Source organism: Malaclemys terrapin, chromosome 4 (assembly GCF_027887155.1).
Source record: "Malaclemys terrapin pileata isolate rMalTer1 chromosome 4, rMalTer1.hap1, whole genome shotgun sequence".
Classification (NCBI taxonomy): domain Eukaryota; kingdom Metazoa; phylum Chordata; order Testudines; family Emydidae; genus Malaclemys; species Malaclemys terrapin.
In genome coordinates, this window is record NC_071508.1 from 92,512,055 (window position 1) to 92,530,891 (window position 18,837).

Genomic DNA, 18,837 nt, shown 5'->3' on the forward strand with positions numbered 1-18,837 from the left:
CAGAGAGGATAGAATAAAATAGGAGTGGGCATTAAAAATCAGGCCTGATTAGACCCTAAACTATTCTTTCCATCTCTTCCATTTATGCCACTTAATTTTGTTATTTGTATCTTTCCCACTCAGCCCCACCACAGTGAAACCAAGCACGTCTGACTTCACAAGCGCCAGGGCTCTGCTCTTATGAATTCCTGCTCCTTTTGAGCACTGCCCTAGCGTCACTCTATGAGACCTTACTTACAGGGCCACATCTCAAAGTACAATCAATTCATTTACCTCCTCAATGTCTTGGTCATTAAATTTGTAGTTGAGGGCTTCTTTGATGGACACTTCCTTCTTGTTTATCTCATCTAGTGTAGGCAATTGCATCCCAGCAGAGAACATCTAGATACAAAAACAGGAGTCAAGATCATTCTCTGCTCATCAGAATCTCTCTAGCAGAGAGCTGCTGTGAAGAGGAAAAATTCAGGCAAACTCACCGCTTCCTTCCACTTCATGAACTCACTTTCAGTAAATTCCTGATTTGAGACAAACTCCAGACGAAACACACGCTGGTCACTGCCATGCCTGCAACAAGGAAAAAAAGTTACCAGGAAAACTCATATGCCAACCAATACAGCAATTTGTCCATCTGCTGGATAAAGGACAAGGACTTGGGTCTACAAAGAAAGACAAAGGTTCAATGCACTCTAGCCAGTTGAGTGACAATTTAGGCTACTCTCACTTTGTTCACTGCGTGTCTACCTCCATCCCAAAATTCCTGCACACACTGGTGGGTCAGTGCATGTGAAAGACTGTATTGGGGGGAGGGAGGGAGTGTACTGCCCGATAGCCCAGGGATAATCAAAGAGGGCTGGGGTATTTAAACACAGGAGCAAGAAGCTGAGGGGAGGAGAAGCCAGGTAGGCTGCAGTGGGTGGTGGTTTCTCTCAGGCACCAGGAGGAAAGCCTAACTTATTCTCAGACTTGGGTTTGTGGACTTGTTTGGAAGCTCTGAACCAGGGCCCTGGTGAACTGTTGTAATGATTCCTGTTCTGTAACCTTATTGGTCAATGTGTGTTGGTTTCTCCCTGCCCTGAGCTGTTTAAGTGACTCTACCTTGGGAAATTAATGAGACAGACTGACAATATCCTGTGATGTTGTGAACAAGCTTAACAGAATTAAGATAAACTTAATTCAATAAAGTTAAACCTCACTGAAATTGGGTTAATACTTTTGGGGTAAATTGTATTAAAAATGCAACTATGTGTTGTTGTGGCATCGTATGCATCTTCTCTAGCAGGAGGGAGAATGCTAAATGAACTTCCTCCATCAGCCTTGGAAGCCAGGCCATCTCCCCTTCCCCCTGCCTCCCGAGAGATACATATTCTAGTTCAAACTGGATTCTCCAGTGACCAACAGACAAAGAAAATACTTTCTGATAAATAACCTGGGTTTAGATGGACTCAGGGTCTTCTTCCTGATCCAGCCAATGGACAAGACAGCTGATCCATGGAAGGTCCCAATCCTTCGAGGAGGACTGGAAGAACTTGGTCTATTAAGGCCCCATTGGACTGGGTGCTTGTTCTGAGCTGGAGCTGTGGTGAACTGTTAAACACAAGGACTCCCCTACAGTGGGCCGTTAAAGGACTTATCCTGCCTGAATCCACGTTAGGACTGGGGTTCCCGGTAAGCTTATTAGTGTGCATGGAGATTCTTTTATTATTTTCTCTGTAATGTGTATACCTTAAGTATAAAGTAGGCTTGCATAGAAAGAACTGTGTGGTAACATATCTATAGCAATTATACTCTTTATCCGTCTCTGAAGAGAGAGCAAAACAGGTCTGTTTCAGCAGACTGTCTTGGCTAGGAAACAAACAGGGAAAGCAGGGAACTGTGCAGCCTGCGAATATCCTGATCACAAGGGGAAGAGACATGGGTCTCGACCCAGAAACACAATGACTAGGAGCATCCACAGGGACACACATCTCAAAGAATCATCATTACTGCACAAGGTGAGTAACTTCCTCTTCTTCTTTGAGTAGTGTCCCTATGGGTCCTCCACTCCAGGTGACTCCCGTGCAGTATCCCTAATGGGAGGCTGGGGCTTCAGCATCTAGTCTGTTATGAATGACAATGTTGCGGAAGCAAAGATAGCATCAGAAGCAGAGCCCCTGGTAATCGCATAGTGTTTTGCGAAGGTATGCTCAGACGCAGAGGTTGCTGCCCTGCAGATTTCAGAGATAGGGACATGCCTAAGGAAGGCAACAGAGGAGGAACCCGATCTCGTGGATTGTGCGTGAATTCCAGATGGAGGTACTACATTATGAACCTGATAGCAGTGTTTGATACAGTTCAAGTTCCATTTGGAGAGTCTCTAGGAAGATATCGTTGCACCTTTAAACCTTTGTGCAATAGAAAGAAAAAGCTTAGGAGATCTCCTAAAAGCCTTCATCCTGTCCAGGTAAAAGGCCAGGGCTCTTCTAATGTCTAATGTGTGCGGTATAGCCTCCCTGTTATCATGGTGAGGCTTAGAGTAAAAGGTCAGGAGGTGAATCAGTTAGTTTATGTGAAAAGATGAGGTCACCTTGGGGACGAACTCAGGTGTAGTGTAAGAGTAAGCTTGTCCTGAAAAAATATTGTATAAAGGAGGGGTGTGCCATCAGTGCCGCTATTTCCCCTATTCTTCTCACCGAGGTGATCGCCAACAGGAAGGCTGTCTTCATAGACTGGTATGTGAGTACACAAGTAGCCAGTCATGGGTTCAAAAGGCTGTCTAGTCAGTCTCTTTAGTATTAAGTTTAGGTCCCATGTTGGGGTAGGATGTCTGAGTTGGGGAAAAAGGTTTACTATACCCTTGAGGAATTGATTTGTGGTTGGGTGTGAGAGCACTGAGTATCCCTCTATTTGTTGATGGAAAGCTGCTATGCCGGCTAGGTGAACATTGAGTGAACTAAGAGATAATCCTGATTTCTTGAGAGTCAGTATATCATCGGAAGAATAGTCGATGTCAGGGAAATTTGTCTGGAATTGCACCAAACTTAAAACATGGTCCACTTTTGCAGGTAAAGTACAAGGTGTAGCCGATTTTCTACTGTGTAGTAATACACCCTGTACCTCCTCAGAGCAGGATCTTTCTATGTGCTGGAACCATGAACGAGCCAGGCCTCGAGTCAGAGTATCTACAGTCTGGGATAGAGAGTGCATCCTTCGTTCTGCGAGAGGAGGTATGGAGCGGGTTAGAGAGATATCAGCAGGCATTCGCCAATTATGACCGGTAAGGGTACCACGTCTCTCTCAATCAGGAGGGAGCAATTGATATGATGTTTGCTCTCTTTTTATTTTTAACAGGACTTTCAGAAATAGAGGGAATGGGGGGCGGGGGGGGAAGACGTAGAGAAGGTCCTTCTCCCATGGAACAAGAGCATCCCCTAAGGAGTACTGTCCTATTTCTGCCCTGCAGCGTGGACATTTCTTGTTCAGGTAAGTTGCGAACATGTCTATAGATGGTGTCCCCCACCATCTGATTATGTTGTGTAGTACTGCTGAGTTTATCTCCCGTTCGTGATTGCATGGGAACTTGTGTCTGAGATAGCCCACTATCGTGTTTTATACTCCTGGAAGATAGGCCGTTGATATTGTGATGCTGTGGGAAATGCACCAGTTCCATAACCCACACAAAAGGGAGGGCGATCTGGCACATGTATGTTGTGTTGTCTGTCAAGACCCTTGTGTGTGTACCCTTGATTAGTGGAAAGAAGTGGGCGCAGGAATTCCTGACCTCTCTGAGTTTGAGGAGATTGAAGTGAAGAGAGGTCTCTGTAGATGACCACTTGCCCTGTGTCGTAAGATTGTTGAGATGTGCACCCCACCCTATGAGGGGTGCGTTGGTGGTGAGGAATAGTGATGAGCAAGTTTGCGGGAAGGGGATCTCTGTGCAGACATCTGAGGTGGATGATTGTGATGAGGAAGACTGGGCATCTGATGATTTACGTTTGGAAAAATCTGGATTTTTTCCTTCGTGGCTCATAATAGCATTGAGCTGCAAAATGTAGTATGCGGGATTTATGCTGTGGTTGCGGACTGATTTTCTTTTTTGTCCAGGTGTATAAATCCCTAATTACCGGAGAGCGACCATGGAGTCTTTGAGTGTATGGAGGGACGCATCAGTCTTCTTGGCAAACAATTTGGTGCCCTACGAAGGGGAGGTCCTCTCCTGTAGTCTGTACTTCCTTAGGGAAGCCAGACAGGTGCAACCAGGATGCTCCACCTACCACCCTTAAAGAGATGGACCGGGCTGCTGTGTCAGCTGCATGAAGCACTGATTGGAGTGCTCTCTTGGCCACCAGTTGTCCTTCACTAACAATGGCCCCAAACGGTTCCTGATGTGACTCCAGGAGCTTATCAATAAACGCCTTAAGCTTGGTGTAACTGTTGTAGTCGTATTTTGCTGTCAGAGCTTGATAGTTGGCAATTCTGAATTGCAGTGTGGCAGATGAATAGGCCTCTCTCTCAAACAGGTCAAGGGACTTCCAACCCCTATCACTGGGAGTGGGCTTCACCTGGTGTTGACAACCTCAGGAGTTTACTTGATCCGCAATAGAATTGGGTCGGGGGGGGGGGGAAATGGGGGACAAAAATTCCGCATCCTTAGCTGGGACATATTTCTTATTGGCCTGTTTGAAGGTAGGTGTGACTGATGCTGGGGTTGCCACAAATTGGGCTGTGTCCAGAAGGGCCTCTTTGATGGGGAAGGCTATTCTAGAGGAAGAGGAGGAGATGTCCAGGAGTTTTTGATGGGTGTCTTTTACCTCTTCAAGAGCAACCTGCTATGTGTCTGCCACCCACTTAGCTAGATCTCGAAAGAGCCTGAAATAATTGTCTAGGGATAGCAGAAGGGGCATCACTACCTCATCTGGAGAGGAAGAAGAGATGTGGATCTGTGGTGTGACTTCCTCCTCATATCCACCCTCCTGTTCCTCCATAATCTCCACTGGAGGTTCAGAGGCTCTGGATACTGTGGCTGAGGGAGAGCACCTCAAAGGCTCACAGTGGGCCACACTAGATGCTTGAGAGGCTTGTAGTCTGTACGCCACGCAGGGATCCCAGTAGGGCCACTGGGGTGGTGGAAGAGGTCCTGGTGGTGGTGCCCAGGGTTGGCCATATCACGGTAGTTGAAGAGCAGACACAGGGTATGACTGAGGGGGCCCAGGTTGGTAGAGGGCATAATAAGGAATATGGGAGGAGTAATGGGAGACTACCTCCTCCTGTTTGCTATCTGATTCACCACTGGAGAATGGAGGTGTATGACACGGTAACAAGATTCCTGCACCCAAAGTAAACTCTGTACCGGAGCCCCAGTACTGAGCAAAGGGAAAATCTAACTATGTTAGATACCGAGAGGTCTTTAGAATGCCTGAATTCCTTGGTGCTGACAATGGTTGTCGGTGGGCCGAGGGTACCGAATGATCGGTGATCTGGGCTGTACCAAGCACTCTGAGGCTGGATGGCTTGCTGTTTACAGTGCCAATGGTAAATCATGTACTGTCAGTGTCGTCTTAACTGTGGTGCAGTCTCTGCCCTTGCCTTTATCTGTCAGTACTGTTGCTTCAGTGCCTATACCCATCAGGTCTTTCAGCACATCAATGGTACCTGCCACTTCAGACCCTTGTGATATATGGGTACTATGTTTAGATTGTCTTGGTACTGACGATATCAAACGGTGATCTTTCCCAGCTAGCTCAGGACTCTCTGCTCTCTTTTTTGAAGCCTTACATGAGGAGTAAGCGACTATTTTCTTTGACACAGTCCTTAGATGTCAAGGACTGTGGGGAAGATTTGCACCACCTGGGTGACTCCTGGCACCGGTCTTGGGATGGCTGAAGAGCTGCCTCCATGAGGACGAGTTTTAGTCTCAGCTCTTGGTCCTTCCGAGATCTGGACTTGAGTTGTTGGCAGAGACTACAGTTTTGGGAAATGTGACTTTCCCTGAGGCAACAGATGCAGTGGGAATGTTTATCTGCTACAGGGATGGCCTCCTTGCACATGAGGCACCTCTTAAAGCCCAGTGCACTGGGCATACGCCCATGCTGGGGCAAATCCCAGACAAAGGTGTTTTTTTAAAGAAAGAAAATAAAGAAAGTTCTACAACTCAGAAAGGGATTAACTAAACTATTGAAGAGCTAAGCGAGAGATAATACGATGAACAGACTGCTAATAGCTCAGTCTCTAGCTGGGGCAGTTGAGAAGGAACTGAGGGGGGTTCACCTGTGCGCACTGGTTAGCCTCATGGCAGAGCATGAGGGGGAAATAGCACATGTGCAGGCTGAACAGACACTGCTACCAAAGTTTTCTGATCAGCTGGGCAGGACACAAGCGCACCTACAGTGGAGCACCCATAGGGACACTACTCGAAGAAGACGACTAAATTATAGTGTCCTTAATGCTAAGTGAAGGAGACAACCTCCATCTAGTTTCTAAACAGTATCAGAAGTTCTCACCACCAGCAGTCAGCATTCTACTTCTGCTGAGCATCTCACATGGCTCTCAGATTACCAGGGAATCCCTGTCTGAGGAAGCTAGCTGCCCTGATGAACATTCCCTTAGAGCAAGGATTTATCTCCTTAAACTAGGCAGCAAAGGCTATTAGCAGCCATCAGAAGTGTGAATGATTAATAAGGCTCTTTCAGAGAGTTTATCAAGTTACTGCAGACCTGCACCAATATGCATTCTCCAGACATTTGGGAGAATTAAGAAAGCAAGTGTCTCATTTTCCTACCTCACCAGGATGTTGTGAGGATCAATGCATTACCGTGCTGAATGCCTCACAATCTTTAATGGAGTCCATATAGGTACCCGAGAGAGAGAGATTTGATATTATGTCCACCTATCCACCATCTAGTGTTTAAGCAGCACTGTGCGCCGGTCCCTGTTCTGCCTCTGCCACAGGAAGATACATTTCCCCATTGCCCTATGTGGAGGTGATGAAGAGGAAGAAAAAAATACAGATGGCTGACACTGCACAGCAGGAATATACAGACATCTGCTCTGGCAATCTCCAGCTGAATTTCTCAGACCGCAAGGGACCGAGATGGCCATTTTGTGAGCTATTTACCATCTCCCTATTTAAGGGGGAAGAGTGTTCTGACAAGCATGTTGTGATGGTAGGAAAAAAAAATCTGCTTTATGGCTCTCATCTCCATACCACACAGAAAACATTACATCCCATAAGAGGGCAATGCACCAATTGATAAAATTACTCTGTCACCTTACCGTAACTGTAGTCCTTTATTTGTCCTGGTACCCCCAAGCTGGTAAACCTTCGCAGTTTCTACAACACCAGTGATTTCAGCAACCTAAACCATAAAAAAGATGTGCAGAAGAACAGACTGTGAGGACTAAGTCCATGCCATTTTCTGAACACTATCCATACTTCAAAGTCCTCTTCACTTGAGACCAAGTTTAGTCTGATTAATAATTCTAACTAGAAATCATCATCTAGAGCAAAGAAAGTTACACTGAAGACTCGTCCCTGCTATGTTAGCAGATATTGTACAAGTTACTTCGTATAGGTTTGTTCTTCACCTTCAGCTGGCAGTTTACGATGCCAGCTGAAATAGGTATGGCATTCAAGTGGTCTCAATTCTTCCCCAGTAACATGGTATGTATAATCCTACAGTAAAATAGCTGTATTTGGTAAGGGGAGGAAATAAAATACACCTTCAGCACTGCCCCATGTGTTAAGCACAATTACTCTGAAGTACCAGTTTTTGATTGGAACTTCAGAGGATGCTGCCATATTCTTTCATGTAGTCACTGTGATGAACAGCTAGGAAATGATTAAATTATCTCCCCAAGAGTAGTCCGGTGTGTCAGATTATTTTATTTTACACAATTAGCACAAGAGAAAAAATGGATCTAGGTTCTTGCTCATCAGTACAGAAAACCAGTTTGACAGCACTACCTTGTCTTCACTGTTGAGCACAGCTGGTGTTAAATCCTTTACCAACGTCCTCAAATTCACTAACAGTTTTGAAGCAGCAAAGCATTTTTTCCCCAATTACCCTCTCTTCTGAAGAGCACAGGCAAAGTGGAAATGTCTGGTACCGTAGTGCATACTTTCTGATTTCTCAAGAGACTACGTGGTAAGAATTTACGGGAGTGACCAAAAATTACAGAAAGCGGGAATCATACTTATCCTTACTTGATCACAGCAATAACTCAAACTAATTTTCAATACAGAATAAAGAGAAGCAGAGCAGCATCAGTTAGGGTTGGAAGACTAGCTTTTCAATATTGTTTTAGTATGGCCCCAGTTCATCGCATTGATTTAGAAATCAATAAGCTGCAGCTCCCTATTTGGCCACCTTACCCCTCAAAATTTTTTTTTTTTTTTTTTAAACAAGCCATCTGCATTACTCTAACAGCAGGCTCCTTCAGCACATAATGAAGGACCTTTTACTGTAACCACCCAATAATTATGAGCTTTCTCCTGCGAGACCAGACAAATCATGGTAGCTGTGAATATTGCTGTGCTACCAAATGGGAATCAAATTCCTGGAAGACAAACTCACCCGATAGACAGGTTTACTGTTGTGGTTCCCAATGCCAATACGCACAAAGCAGCCGGTGACCGTCTTGGCAAAGAAGGGCATATGACACCAACGCTCCAGCTTATGCCGAGATAACCGTACCCGATTCAGTTCTTCGGGTAAGGAGACTGGCTGGGATTTGGGAGGAATTTCTTCTTTTCTGGTTTGGAAAAGACAAGGACGACAAAAGGAATTTAAATCTATTAGCACCAAACAAAGGAGCTTTAGATAACTAATTGAAACATTTGTAAAAGGATTTAATTTGTCAGGATGGAAGAATGTAGTTATTTGAATTTAGTACTCATGAGAGCAGTCCAATGGAAAGCTCTGGAGACCAAAGCCCTATATACATAGGACAGGTACAGCATGGGCAGTAGTTCCCTTTACACTTCTCAACTATGACCATGTTCTTCAGGATGCAAGTACTGTTGTCTCCAGGGCAATTTAATCCTTGGCCCAACGTCACCAAGTCACAAATCAATGGTAGTAAATTTCAGACATGACAAATATGGGCACAATTTGAACAGTGATGTAGGATTCTTATCCCACCATTACGAGACTCCTCAACCAGTCAGTTTATACTCAACATTTTTCACAATGCAAGTGTGTAGCTTCAATTTTTCAACACAATTGGGGCTATTTCAAAATGTTTCCCCAACTGGCTTAGCCCTCAAGGGTTAAGTGCAAACTCTGGTGCCAACAAGCAAGAATTACCTCACCTTCCGATCACTGCAGACAACAGGAAAGAACACACTTGGGTCACAGGAGAGTGTTAAATCCTAACTGCTGATCCAGTGGTGGGAAGCTGGACTACAAGAGGGAATGCAAATCAATCCCAAATCTAGCTGCATGTAGAAGCCCGCAAATGACATTGCCAAGAGGCAGAGCCACCTCTGATGCACTAAGTTTCCCCCCACTTAATCCTCTAAACCAAAACATGGTCAGACAGGTATTTTACACACACACACACGACAGCAGTTTTCTATAACCTGTGTTCAATACTTACTCTTCCTCCTCATCAGATGAGGATGATCTGGATGTGCGATCACTCTTCTCACTAGACTTATCATCCTCTTCTTCCTCTTCATCATCTGAGTATACTTCACTAGTTTTTAATGGCTGTTTTTTTGCAAGCAACTCAGCTGAAAAAGGAAATAATTGAGCCTTTATTTTTGCTGAAAGCTTCTCCTTGCATTTGGAACCTTCAGTTGAAAGAGACAGGATAACCAGATAATTATGTGCTCACAAGCTGGAAACCAGCTTCATAGCATACAGTTACAATTACACCTAAGCATTCACTTAGTCACTGTAGGTATACTATTTGAAACAAACAGAAGTATGCAAAAGTTACCTAAATCTCAGCTGTGCTCATTTGAAACACTGGGTGTTGAACAGCAATGTGATAAGGAAACAGGATTCACATATGCATACTTGAGCTTATTGCTACCTTGCCAGTCTATCTGCTCATGACAACAACTTTTGGAAGAAAAAGGCACAGACCCGTAAGGTATTAGACCTTTTTAACCAGTCTAGGCAAGAACCAAGGAAGGCCAAAAGATGGTGTCGCAACTACAGTCTGCAACAAGATGCCTGAGGCATGTGGTGAAAAGAACAAAATATGTTCTGTTTACATGTATAGAAACAGATGGCCATAGAGAAAACATTACTGAGAAATGAACAGAGTCTAGGTGGTTTAGGAGTTCAGTAATGGGAGCTTTCACCTCTAGGTAGCTACTTGAACTACATCTCAAGCTGGCAGGAATGAAATGTTGTCAAGTGGTCACTATTCAATGGACTGTGTGAAATTATTTGGTGGTTTCAGTCCACTCCCCAGTGAATACACATCCCTGTCTCACAAGCCACCACCGCCAACTGGCACCTTTAATAGCAATTTCAGTCAAAAGACCAAGGAACGAGTGAACATGGAAATGGCAATTTTGGAGTGAACAAAGGTCAAGGTTGGAGCATATTAGGGGCGGAGTGTGAGTGAGGAAGCTTGATTAAAGATTTTGGGCTACGTTTACATGAAATTGTATTCAAGATTTTTTTTTTTTTTTTTTAATTGAAAACCACACAGTTCCAAAAATATTACAGGGTTTAGAATCAGTTCAGTAGGCCACTGAAGAACAAAATGTACTGGCTTTTAAAATGGTGGAGGCAGCACTATAGGGAGAAGTGGGTTTGGGAAAACTCTGCCAAAACAAGAACTGGGGGCAAAGAGGAAATGGGGAAACAAGAAAATGACCATTAGTTTCTAAACCAAATCAATCCACTTAACTAAGTTTTTTGTATTGACACCAGTTTAGAGACTAGTGCCCCAGCATCACCTGCTACAGCCATATTACATGATTAGTAAACGCACTCCAAATTACGTTCTTTGCAGGTCAACAACAAATTTTCACTCACCTGTTCTGTTCTTCCTTTTCTCTCTCTCTGCTTTCAGTTCCTCCATGGCCTGAGATTTCTTATCCAGTTTCTCATCCCGCTTTGACCGTCGTTCTTTGTTGTGTGACATCACCTAAAGGGCGTGCACAGAGAACACTTCATTATCTAGCCACAGCTCAGAGACTGAAATGAGGAACAAAGTTAGAAGTTCGCTATTCTAGAATTAGAGCTGGTTCAAATTTTTCATTCAAACGATTCAATAAAGTCCCTTTCCCCTCCCCCCAAAAACCTGAAAATTTTCAGAAAAGCCTTTGAAAATCCTAAACTCTGTGTCAAAACTGAAGATTGAAATTTGAAATATCAAAGTTTAATTTTTTGTTTCTCTCTTCTTTGCTTTTTCCTTCTTTTTTTCCTTCCTTATTCCTTTCTGCCATTGAGTTTTGCCTAGAGTTTGTTTTCACTTTTTTGGCTAAATTTCAGAACTTCAATTTTGGAAGAGTTACAGAATGGCAAAAGCAAAAATGAAACTAACTTTGCGAGTCTCAGAAGTTTTGAAAAGTTAAAATGGCAATAGAAAAATGGGGCAATCAAGGTAAATAATCCTGGACATCATTCATTGTATTGCACGCAGTGACAAAAGGGAAAAAGGGGGCTGATGGGGAAAAAGTTATACATTTTTCAAAATATATTTTGCACAGAATTTCAAAAAACAAAATACTGTTCCATTTCAAACTCTGCAAGATGGAAACAACTTGAAGATGCCATTTTTCACAAGAGATTTTTCCATTTTCAGCACCTCTATCTCAAATACCTGGTAGTGTAGTATGGAAGGTTCTATCAGCATAAGTCCTGAGCAACTTATGCAGGATATTCTTGGACAAAACCTTTCTAACACACCACAAGCTGGGTGTTCTGTTTATGCTGTGTGTTACAGAACTACTATAGTACAAATGATTTGGGTTCAAGAGTTACTATTTTTCCCCCTCCAGACTTTCTCGGTACCACAAGCCCAACAGCATAGACAACAAGGGCAAAAACCAATTAAAATTTTTAGATGTAGCTGAACGTTTCCTAAAGTAGCTCTACCACCATCACTGTAAAGTCTGATCTTGGAACTTCCCAATGGAACACAAGTAGAAAGCTCAGGCCCTTGCCTTTCCAGGGGTATAAAGCTCTCATTTCTAGCCCTCGTGGGTTATGAGATAGCAGACTTTAAAATCTGTCATCGATGCAAGAGTGCATATTGCATAACCTGCACTTCAGACTAATGACGTTTCTTTGCAAGGGCAAAAAGACCAAACAACAACAAAAAAATTGTTTCACTGGCAGGTTTTTTTTTTTTTTTTTTTGAAAAAACAAAGTGGCAGTTGTTTGAAGTTGTTCAAACGTTTGGAATTTTAGAGGTGGCCCCTAGGAAAGATGGAATAGTTGGCAAAATACACGTGAGTCAATTAAAGATGCAGAAAAATTGTAACATATGGCTCTGCCATTTATCACATAAGTAAAGTACACACAAGGGATGTTACCCAGATAGGAGATAAAAGACTATATAGACAAAGCGGGTTCTTTCTTTGTATTTGCTAGAAGAGTAAAATTGTGTAAATTACATTTCACACAGAAAGCTATATTAAAAGAGCATTCAAGTTGCCAAGTGAAGCACTCAAGAGGCAAGAAATACCAAAGTATTCTTGCATAATTAACTCTTACCCCTTATGCATGTGAATTACAATACAATCCTTCATGACATGAACACATTCCTTCAGAGCCCTACCTCTGGCCCTCCTAGAACATTGCCACATGCACTTGCACGTGTAATGAGAAATTCAGCTCAACTTCCTTATAAATGCAGGTAATAGAGTCATCAGAATATTCCGAGATCGTTCTTCAAAGAGAACTCTCATATAAAGTCTGTACACATGCACAACACACGTTTAAGAACTTGTAACTTGACTTAATTCTAAACAGATTTTCACCAAACTACAGAAAGTCTCTAGGCTGCAGATGTGCTTATGTCCCTACCACCTTTTACACTTCTGCTCCACACCAGAGGGGCACTAGGAGCTATTATTATTTTTTTTTTTTAAATAGAAAAATTATTCTTCATTATTCTTTGTGATCAAAAATGGCTTAACTGTTTTTGGTCAAACTCCCCTAAAAAATTCACTTCTACCATGGGACCAAATGTGGGAAATTTCAGCTTGAAAGGTAAAAGTTTGACAAAAAGATATAAGCAACAACAAAAAGTCCCTTTAGAATGAAAACAGTTAAGCAAATATTATATAATAGAAAAACAAATATAGCTATATATTTTCTTTAATTTATACGTTCTTTGTGATCTGAAAACTCAAAATTGCATTGAGCACAGAAGTGACCTGACTTTCCTGCCCCCTACCAGGTTGCTGGGAGGGGTATGGAAAGTGGCAGGAAGGAGGGCAAAAGGCAGCAGCATTCCTCTGTGGGATAAAGTGACTCTAGTAGTGAGAATTGCTGTTTCTCTTACCTGGCATTCCTGGATCTGTGAGAGCTTTTTCTTCTCCTGCTCTTCCTCTTGCTTTTTCTTTTTCTCCTTTTTTTCTTTCTTTTTTGCTGTTTTTAGTTTCTTCTTAATTTCAAATCTGGGCATAAACAAGTGGGGCAGAAGAAAGTAGATGAAAGGGCTGAAACCAATTTCCGGCATGATTCAGATAAGGACGGACATCAGATTCAAGGTGCATTATGGATTAAAAACTGAGATGGACAGTAAATATAAAATATTGAGTTCTCTATCACTGAAATAGTGCCTGAAGTTAAAGAAAATGGATACATGCTCAATCTCACAGCTGAGCCACAGTTATGCTGTGATAAAATGGGAATTGGAACAGTCAAGCCAAGTACAGTAAGAACCAGTAGTTGAAGTTTGATAGTAATCTAGAACCCAGACACTGGTTCTGGTACTCCTTGGAAAGGTACATGTGATGCCATGTTATACCTAGGGGAACAGACATACTAACTGGCAAATTTTGTTATTTGTTACATTGCAGAATAGTGCCTAAATATAATCAGGTTCTTTAGATTTCAGACTAAAAGCTTGTGAAGTTTCTTTTTCAGCACCCATACAAACCTCAGTGTTCAACTCCACAGCTATAGACCTTTCCAAGAGAACCAGAAAAAGCATGCCTCTAGTATTCATAAGCTACAAGAACAAAATTGTATTTCAGACTTGGTCTCAGTTCTATCATACACATAATTCACATTACAAAACAGCCAGAGAACAAAGACATGGCTTGACAACATTACTATAAAACTACAATTAGGGCTTCCATTCAAACACCAGCCAACTTGGGAGGAGACATGCACAGAATGGGGAGGAGTGCCGCAGCAGAGTGATTGAGCCTACAGCGGAGAAAAGCAGCATATTTTTGATGCCTGCATGTACAAACTCAACGCTGACCAGTATAGCATCATTTATGTAGATGGGTCTTCCAATGGGTTTATGCTCAAATAAATCTGTTAGTCTCTAAGGTGCCACAAGTACTCCTGTTCTTTTTGTGGATACAGACTAACACGCTGATACTCTGAAACCTGTCACAGAAACAGTGCTCGGTTCCTTTAATAATAAATAATAATAAAAAAAAGTAAAACTAAGAATCTAGATTTTCTGGTTAGAGAACACCATCTCTACTCTAACAGCCCAATCCTGCAAAAGATTGAGCATGTAAGTAACTTTATTTAAACAAGTAGTTCCATTGGAACACTTAGCCCCCAAGAAGAATGTTGACAAACTTTTATTAATGTGCTCTGTTGAGGTACCAGAGTGGAGTAAATTAGTTTCCAGTTCTCATCAACCTCCTTTCAAGAGGCTCAGTCAATGAAGGCTCTCTACCACTCCACTAGGAATCTCCAAAAACCCGCTGCTGAGCCCTGGAAGACGGTATTCTGTTCACTCAAGAAGGGTATCACTTGCCAGCCACTGGCCCCAGCTCCCAAGATGTTATCGGAAAACCACAATTAGTGTTTCCAGAGTTTCAAAACACCAGCTCCATGCTGATACCTCCCCATATCTTGTTCAACATGCAGTCCACCTTGCCTTAGAGAAAGGCAAAGTAGAATGGAGGGAAACTGGACACTGAAGAGCACAGATCAGGGGAAGATGTAGGGTTACCATACGTCCTCTTTTTCCCGGACATGTCCGGCTTTTCGGCACTCAAACCCCTGTCCGGGGGGAATTGCCAAAAAGCTGAACATGTCCGGGAAAATGCCGGCCAGGCACTTCCCCTCCCGTGGCGGCTCTGCTCCTCCCCTGACTCTTCAGCTCTGTTTAAGAGCCGAGCTGCCCGAGCGCTACCGGCTTCAGGCAGCCCCCATGCCTCCGGACCCTGCGCCGCCGGAGCCCGGGAGGGGAAGTGCCCAGCTGGGGGCGCAGCGTCCGGAGGCAAGGGGGCTGCCCGAAGCCCAAGCGCTACCGGCTTCATGGTTTGCCGGGCAGCCTCCAGACCCTGCGCCCCCGGCTGGGCGCTTCCCCTCCCGGGCTCCAGCTGCGCTGGGGAAGCGCCGGCCGGGGGCGCAGGGTCTGGGGGCTGCCCGGCAAACCGTGAAGCCGGTAGTGCTCGGGCAGCCCTTTCCGCGTGGCTGGGAGTGGGAGGGAGGAGGGGCGGAGTTAGGGCAGGGAAGGGGCGGAGTTGGGGCGGGGCTGGAGTGGGGAAATGGACGGGGCCAGAGCCCGTGGAGGGTCCTCTTTTTTTATTTGTTAGATATGGTAACCCTAGAAGATGGAACTACCCCACAAGGGGTGAGGAGGAGACCATGGGGGACTAGCTCCTCCCTAGAGTCCAAGCTCAACTTCATCTTCCTTTTCTCCAGCACAGTGGCTCCCCTCCAGGTTGCCTCAGCAGACACCTTCAAATATTCAAAGTTGATTATTCCAAGGTGTTAAATCTCCATATCCTAAAGGATGATCAACTAAACCCCACCAACATGTTAACGCGTTTAGTTCAACTCCACTTTCCTAATGCACAGAACAATGTAACAGCAAGTCACTGAGGTGGATCCAAAACATCATGGATTGAGGAGTTACATGGGTATATCACAGAGTATTTCCTAGGATGAGAAACTAAACTCCCCCTCATCTAGCAAACTTTTGCAAAACACTTTAAATTCAACAAGTTGCCAAAACTTTAAAAATTAAACAGAAGACCCTGAAAAGATCTTGAGCCACTCCTAGCAATGCTCAGCTGTTTATAGGTTTTCTTAGCCAGCATGGTAACTAGACCAACTGAGCAGATGGTTTGTAAGAGATGGGGATTCTCAAGTTATTCCCCTGGGGATTTAGAGAGACACTTGCTCCATTCTAGCACTTTCAGTACAGCAGACATTACCTGAGCATCAAGAATTCTGCACTGAAGGTGATCGAAGCAGTAGCAATGTAGAAGCCCATGTAAGTTTCTAAAGTGAAAGGAAATTAGTTCCTCTGAGGGGTCTAAGCTTCTCTTATGGCACATAAGCTGTAATATAATGGCTATGCAGCTGCTCCATTACAAGCCACTTGGTTGGGGGGAGAAATGAATGGATTCCATTTCCTCCTACCCTCTGATTCTCTGCACAAAGCCTGCATCGATTCACCTCAACAGAGTGTCAACACAAACCTAGAGACAACAGTTTAAAATTCTCAGCTTCAACTACTTGCTTTAGCAAAAACATCCATTTCAATTGAGGCTGTGAATACAGAGTGAGTAGAATACCACCAATTTTTCACCCAAACTAATTCATGAACTATCTGAAGACAGAGACTGTTCAGAGAAGACTTGGAAGAATCTGTTAAAAGCAGACTCTAGTAACAGCCAGGCTGGGCCAGACTCATGAAGATCCCATAGCTGATCATACTGGCATGGGTAGTAGGCCAGAACCCTCCCCTCTACAGACCTGCCAGAGGAAAGGAGGGAAGAAGAGATGAAAAACATTGAGAAAAAGTAGAATAGAAGGGAAAAATCCTGTTTCATGTAAACCATAATTTTGTCAGTTACATGCAACAGCACCACCTTTAACGGAAAGGATTTTATCACTGAAATAGCAAGTTTGACAAGAGAGAGACACACAAAAACCACTCAATCTAAGGCCTTGTCTACACTACAAAGTTTTGTTGACAAAAGGTAGCTGTTCACCACTCCGGAGGGGTCTAGCCAGACAATGAACCATCACCTGGTTAAGCAGCCATTCTTCAGCAGGAAAAAGGGGTGTGAGCAAAAAAAACACGTATATCCTGACAGTGGAACAGCTGGAAGTTCCCATGCAAACAGACTTGCTGTCTCCTGAATCCCAGCTGGAGTTGATTCTCAAAGAAGAGAAATGCTACAAGAAAGGGGAACATTCTCCAGATTATCTTTCTCCCCTCATCTCTAACTCATGGCATCAACACTTGAAAGACAAAGGAAGCATCACTGAACTGGAGGAGGAGTCCTGGCTGAAAAGAATCCAGCCAGACTGCTGTAAGCACGTGGTGAGAGAAACCTTTTTACTTTAAATTCACTTAGTTTGTTAAGTTAAGTATTCACTTGAATTTTACCTTTTTATATTTTTGTAACCAATTCTGACTTATTCCTCATTACATGTAATCACTTAAAATCCATCTTTAATAAAATTGTTTTATTGTTTTATCTAAACCAGTGTACATTTGGATTGAAGAGTGATCTCAAATGAAGTTGTCCAAACATTATTTTCTATTAATAAAATAGACTATGAGCTTGTATTGTCCAGAAAGAAAGAGCTGAGCAGTACAAGATGCACATTCTGGGGACAAGTCTGGGACTGGGAATTTGCTGGTGTCACTCTGCAATATAATTCAGGAGTGAATGGCTAGAGCACTCATAACTCAGCTGGCAGTAATTTGCATGTGAGAGGCTGTATGTGAGCAGGCCAAAAGTGGTTGCTCTCACAGCAAAGCAGTGTAAAAGGCACCCCAGCTTGAAGAATTGAGAGGACACAGCTGTTCAGCAATCCAGATTGTACCCTGAGTAATGTCACATGGTCTTCTCATGGATCAGTAGCTGGTTAGAAGACAGGAAACAAAAGGGTAGGAATGCATGCTCAGTTTTCACAGTGGGGAGAGGTAAATAGCAGGGTCCCCCCAAGGATCTGTACCGGGACCAATGCTGTTCAACATATTCATAATAAATGATCTGGAAAAAGGGGTAAACAGTGAGGTGGCAAAGTTTGCAGATGACTGCAGTTAGCTTTGGATTTAACTAAGAGTTACAAAGGGATCTCACAGAACTGGGTGACTGGGCAACAAAATTGCAGATGAAATTCAATGCTGATAAATGCAAAGTAATGCATGTTGTAAAACATAATCCCAACTATACCTAAGAAATGATGGGGTCTAAAAATTAGCTGTTACCGCTCAAGAAAGAGATATTGGAGTCATCATGGATAGTCCTCTGAAAAACATCTGCTCACTGGCAGTAGCAGTCAAAAAAAGCTAACAGAATGTTAGGAACCATTAGGAAATGGATAGAAAATAAGACAGAAAATACAATGCTGCTAGATAAATATATGATATGCCCACACCTTGATTAATGCATGCAGTTCTGGTCGCCCCGTCTAAAAAAAAGATATTAGAATTGGAAAAAGATACAGAGAAGGGTAACAAAGATGATTAAGGATATGGAACAGCTTCCATACGAAGAGAGAGTAAAAAGACTGTCTGTTCAGCTTAGTAAAGAGAAACTAAGCAGGGATATAACAGAGGTCTATAAAAGCATGAATGGTGTAGAGAAAGTGCATAGGGAAGTGTTATTTACCCCTTCACATAATACAAGAACTAGGGGTCACTCAATGAAATTAATAGGCAGCAGGTTTAAAACAAACCAAAGCAAATGGTTCTTCACACAACGAACAGTCAACCTGTAGAACT

General features: G+C 43.3%; 1 protein-coding gene across 2 annotated transcripts in view; it reads right to left on the bottom strand.

Moving 5' to 3' along the window:
• Positions 1 to 18,837, bottom strand: part of RTF1 (RTF1 homolog, Paf1/RNA polymerase II complex component) — a 45,991-nt gene that overhangs the window by 12,719 nt on the left and 14,435 nt on the right. Inside the window, exons 5-11 of one of the 2 annotated variants that reach the window (XM_054025653.1) lie at positions 13,453 to 13,567; positions 10,974 to 11,085; positions 9,574 to 9,709; positions 8,550 to 8,727; positions 7,249 to 7,331; positions 477 to 564; positions 274 to 381 (exon numbers count right to left, since the gene is read on the bottom strand). In XM_054025653.1, the coding sequence (XP_053881628.1) occupies positions 274 to 381; positions 477 to 564; positions 7,249 to 7,331; positions 8,550 to 8,727; positions 9,574 to 9,709; positions 10,974 to 11,085; positions 13,453 to 13,567 (820 nt within the window). Of the gene's footprint in view, positions 1 to 273; positions 382 to 476; positions 565 to 7,248; positions 7,332 to 8,549; positions 8,728 to 9,573; positions 9,770 to 10,973; positions 11,086 to 13,452; positions 13,568 to 18,837 lie in introns of both variants that reach the window. The other variant, XM_054025652.1, reaches the window with a different exon arrangement.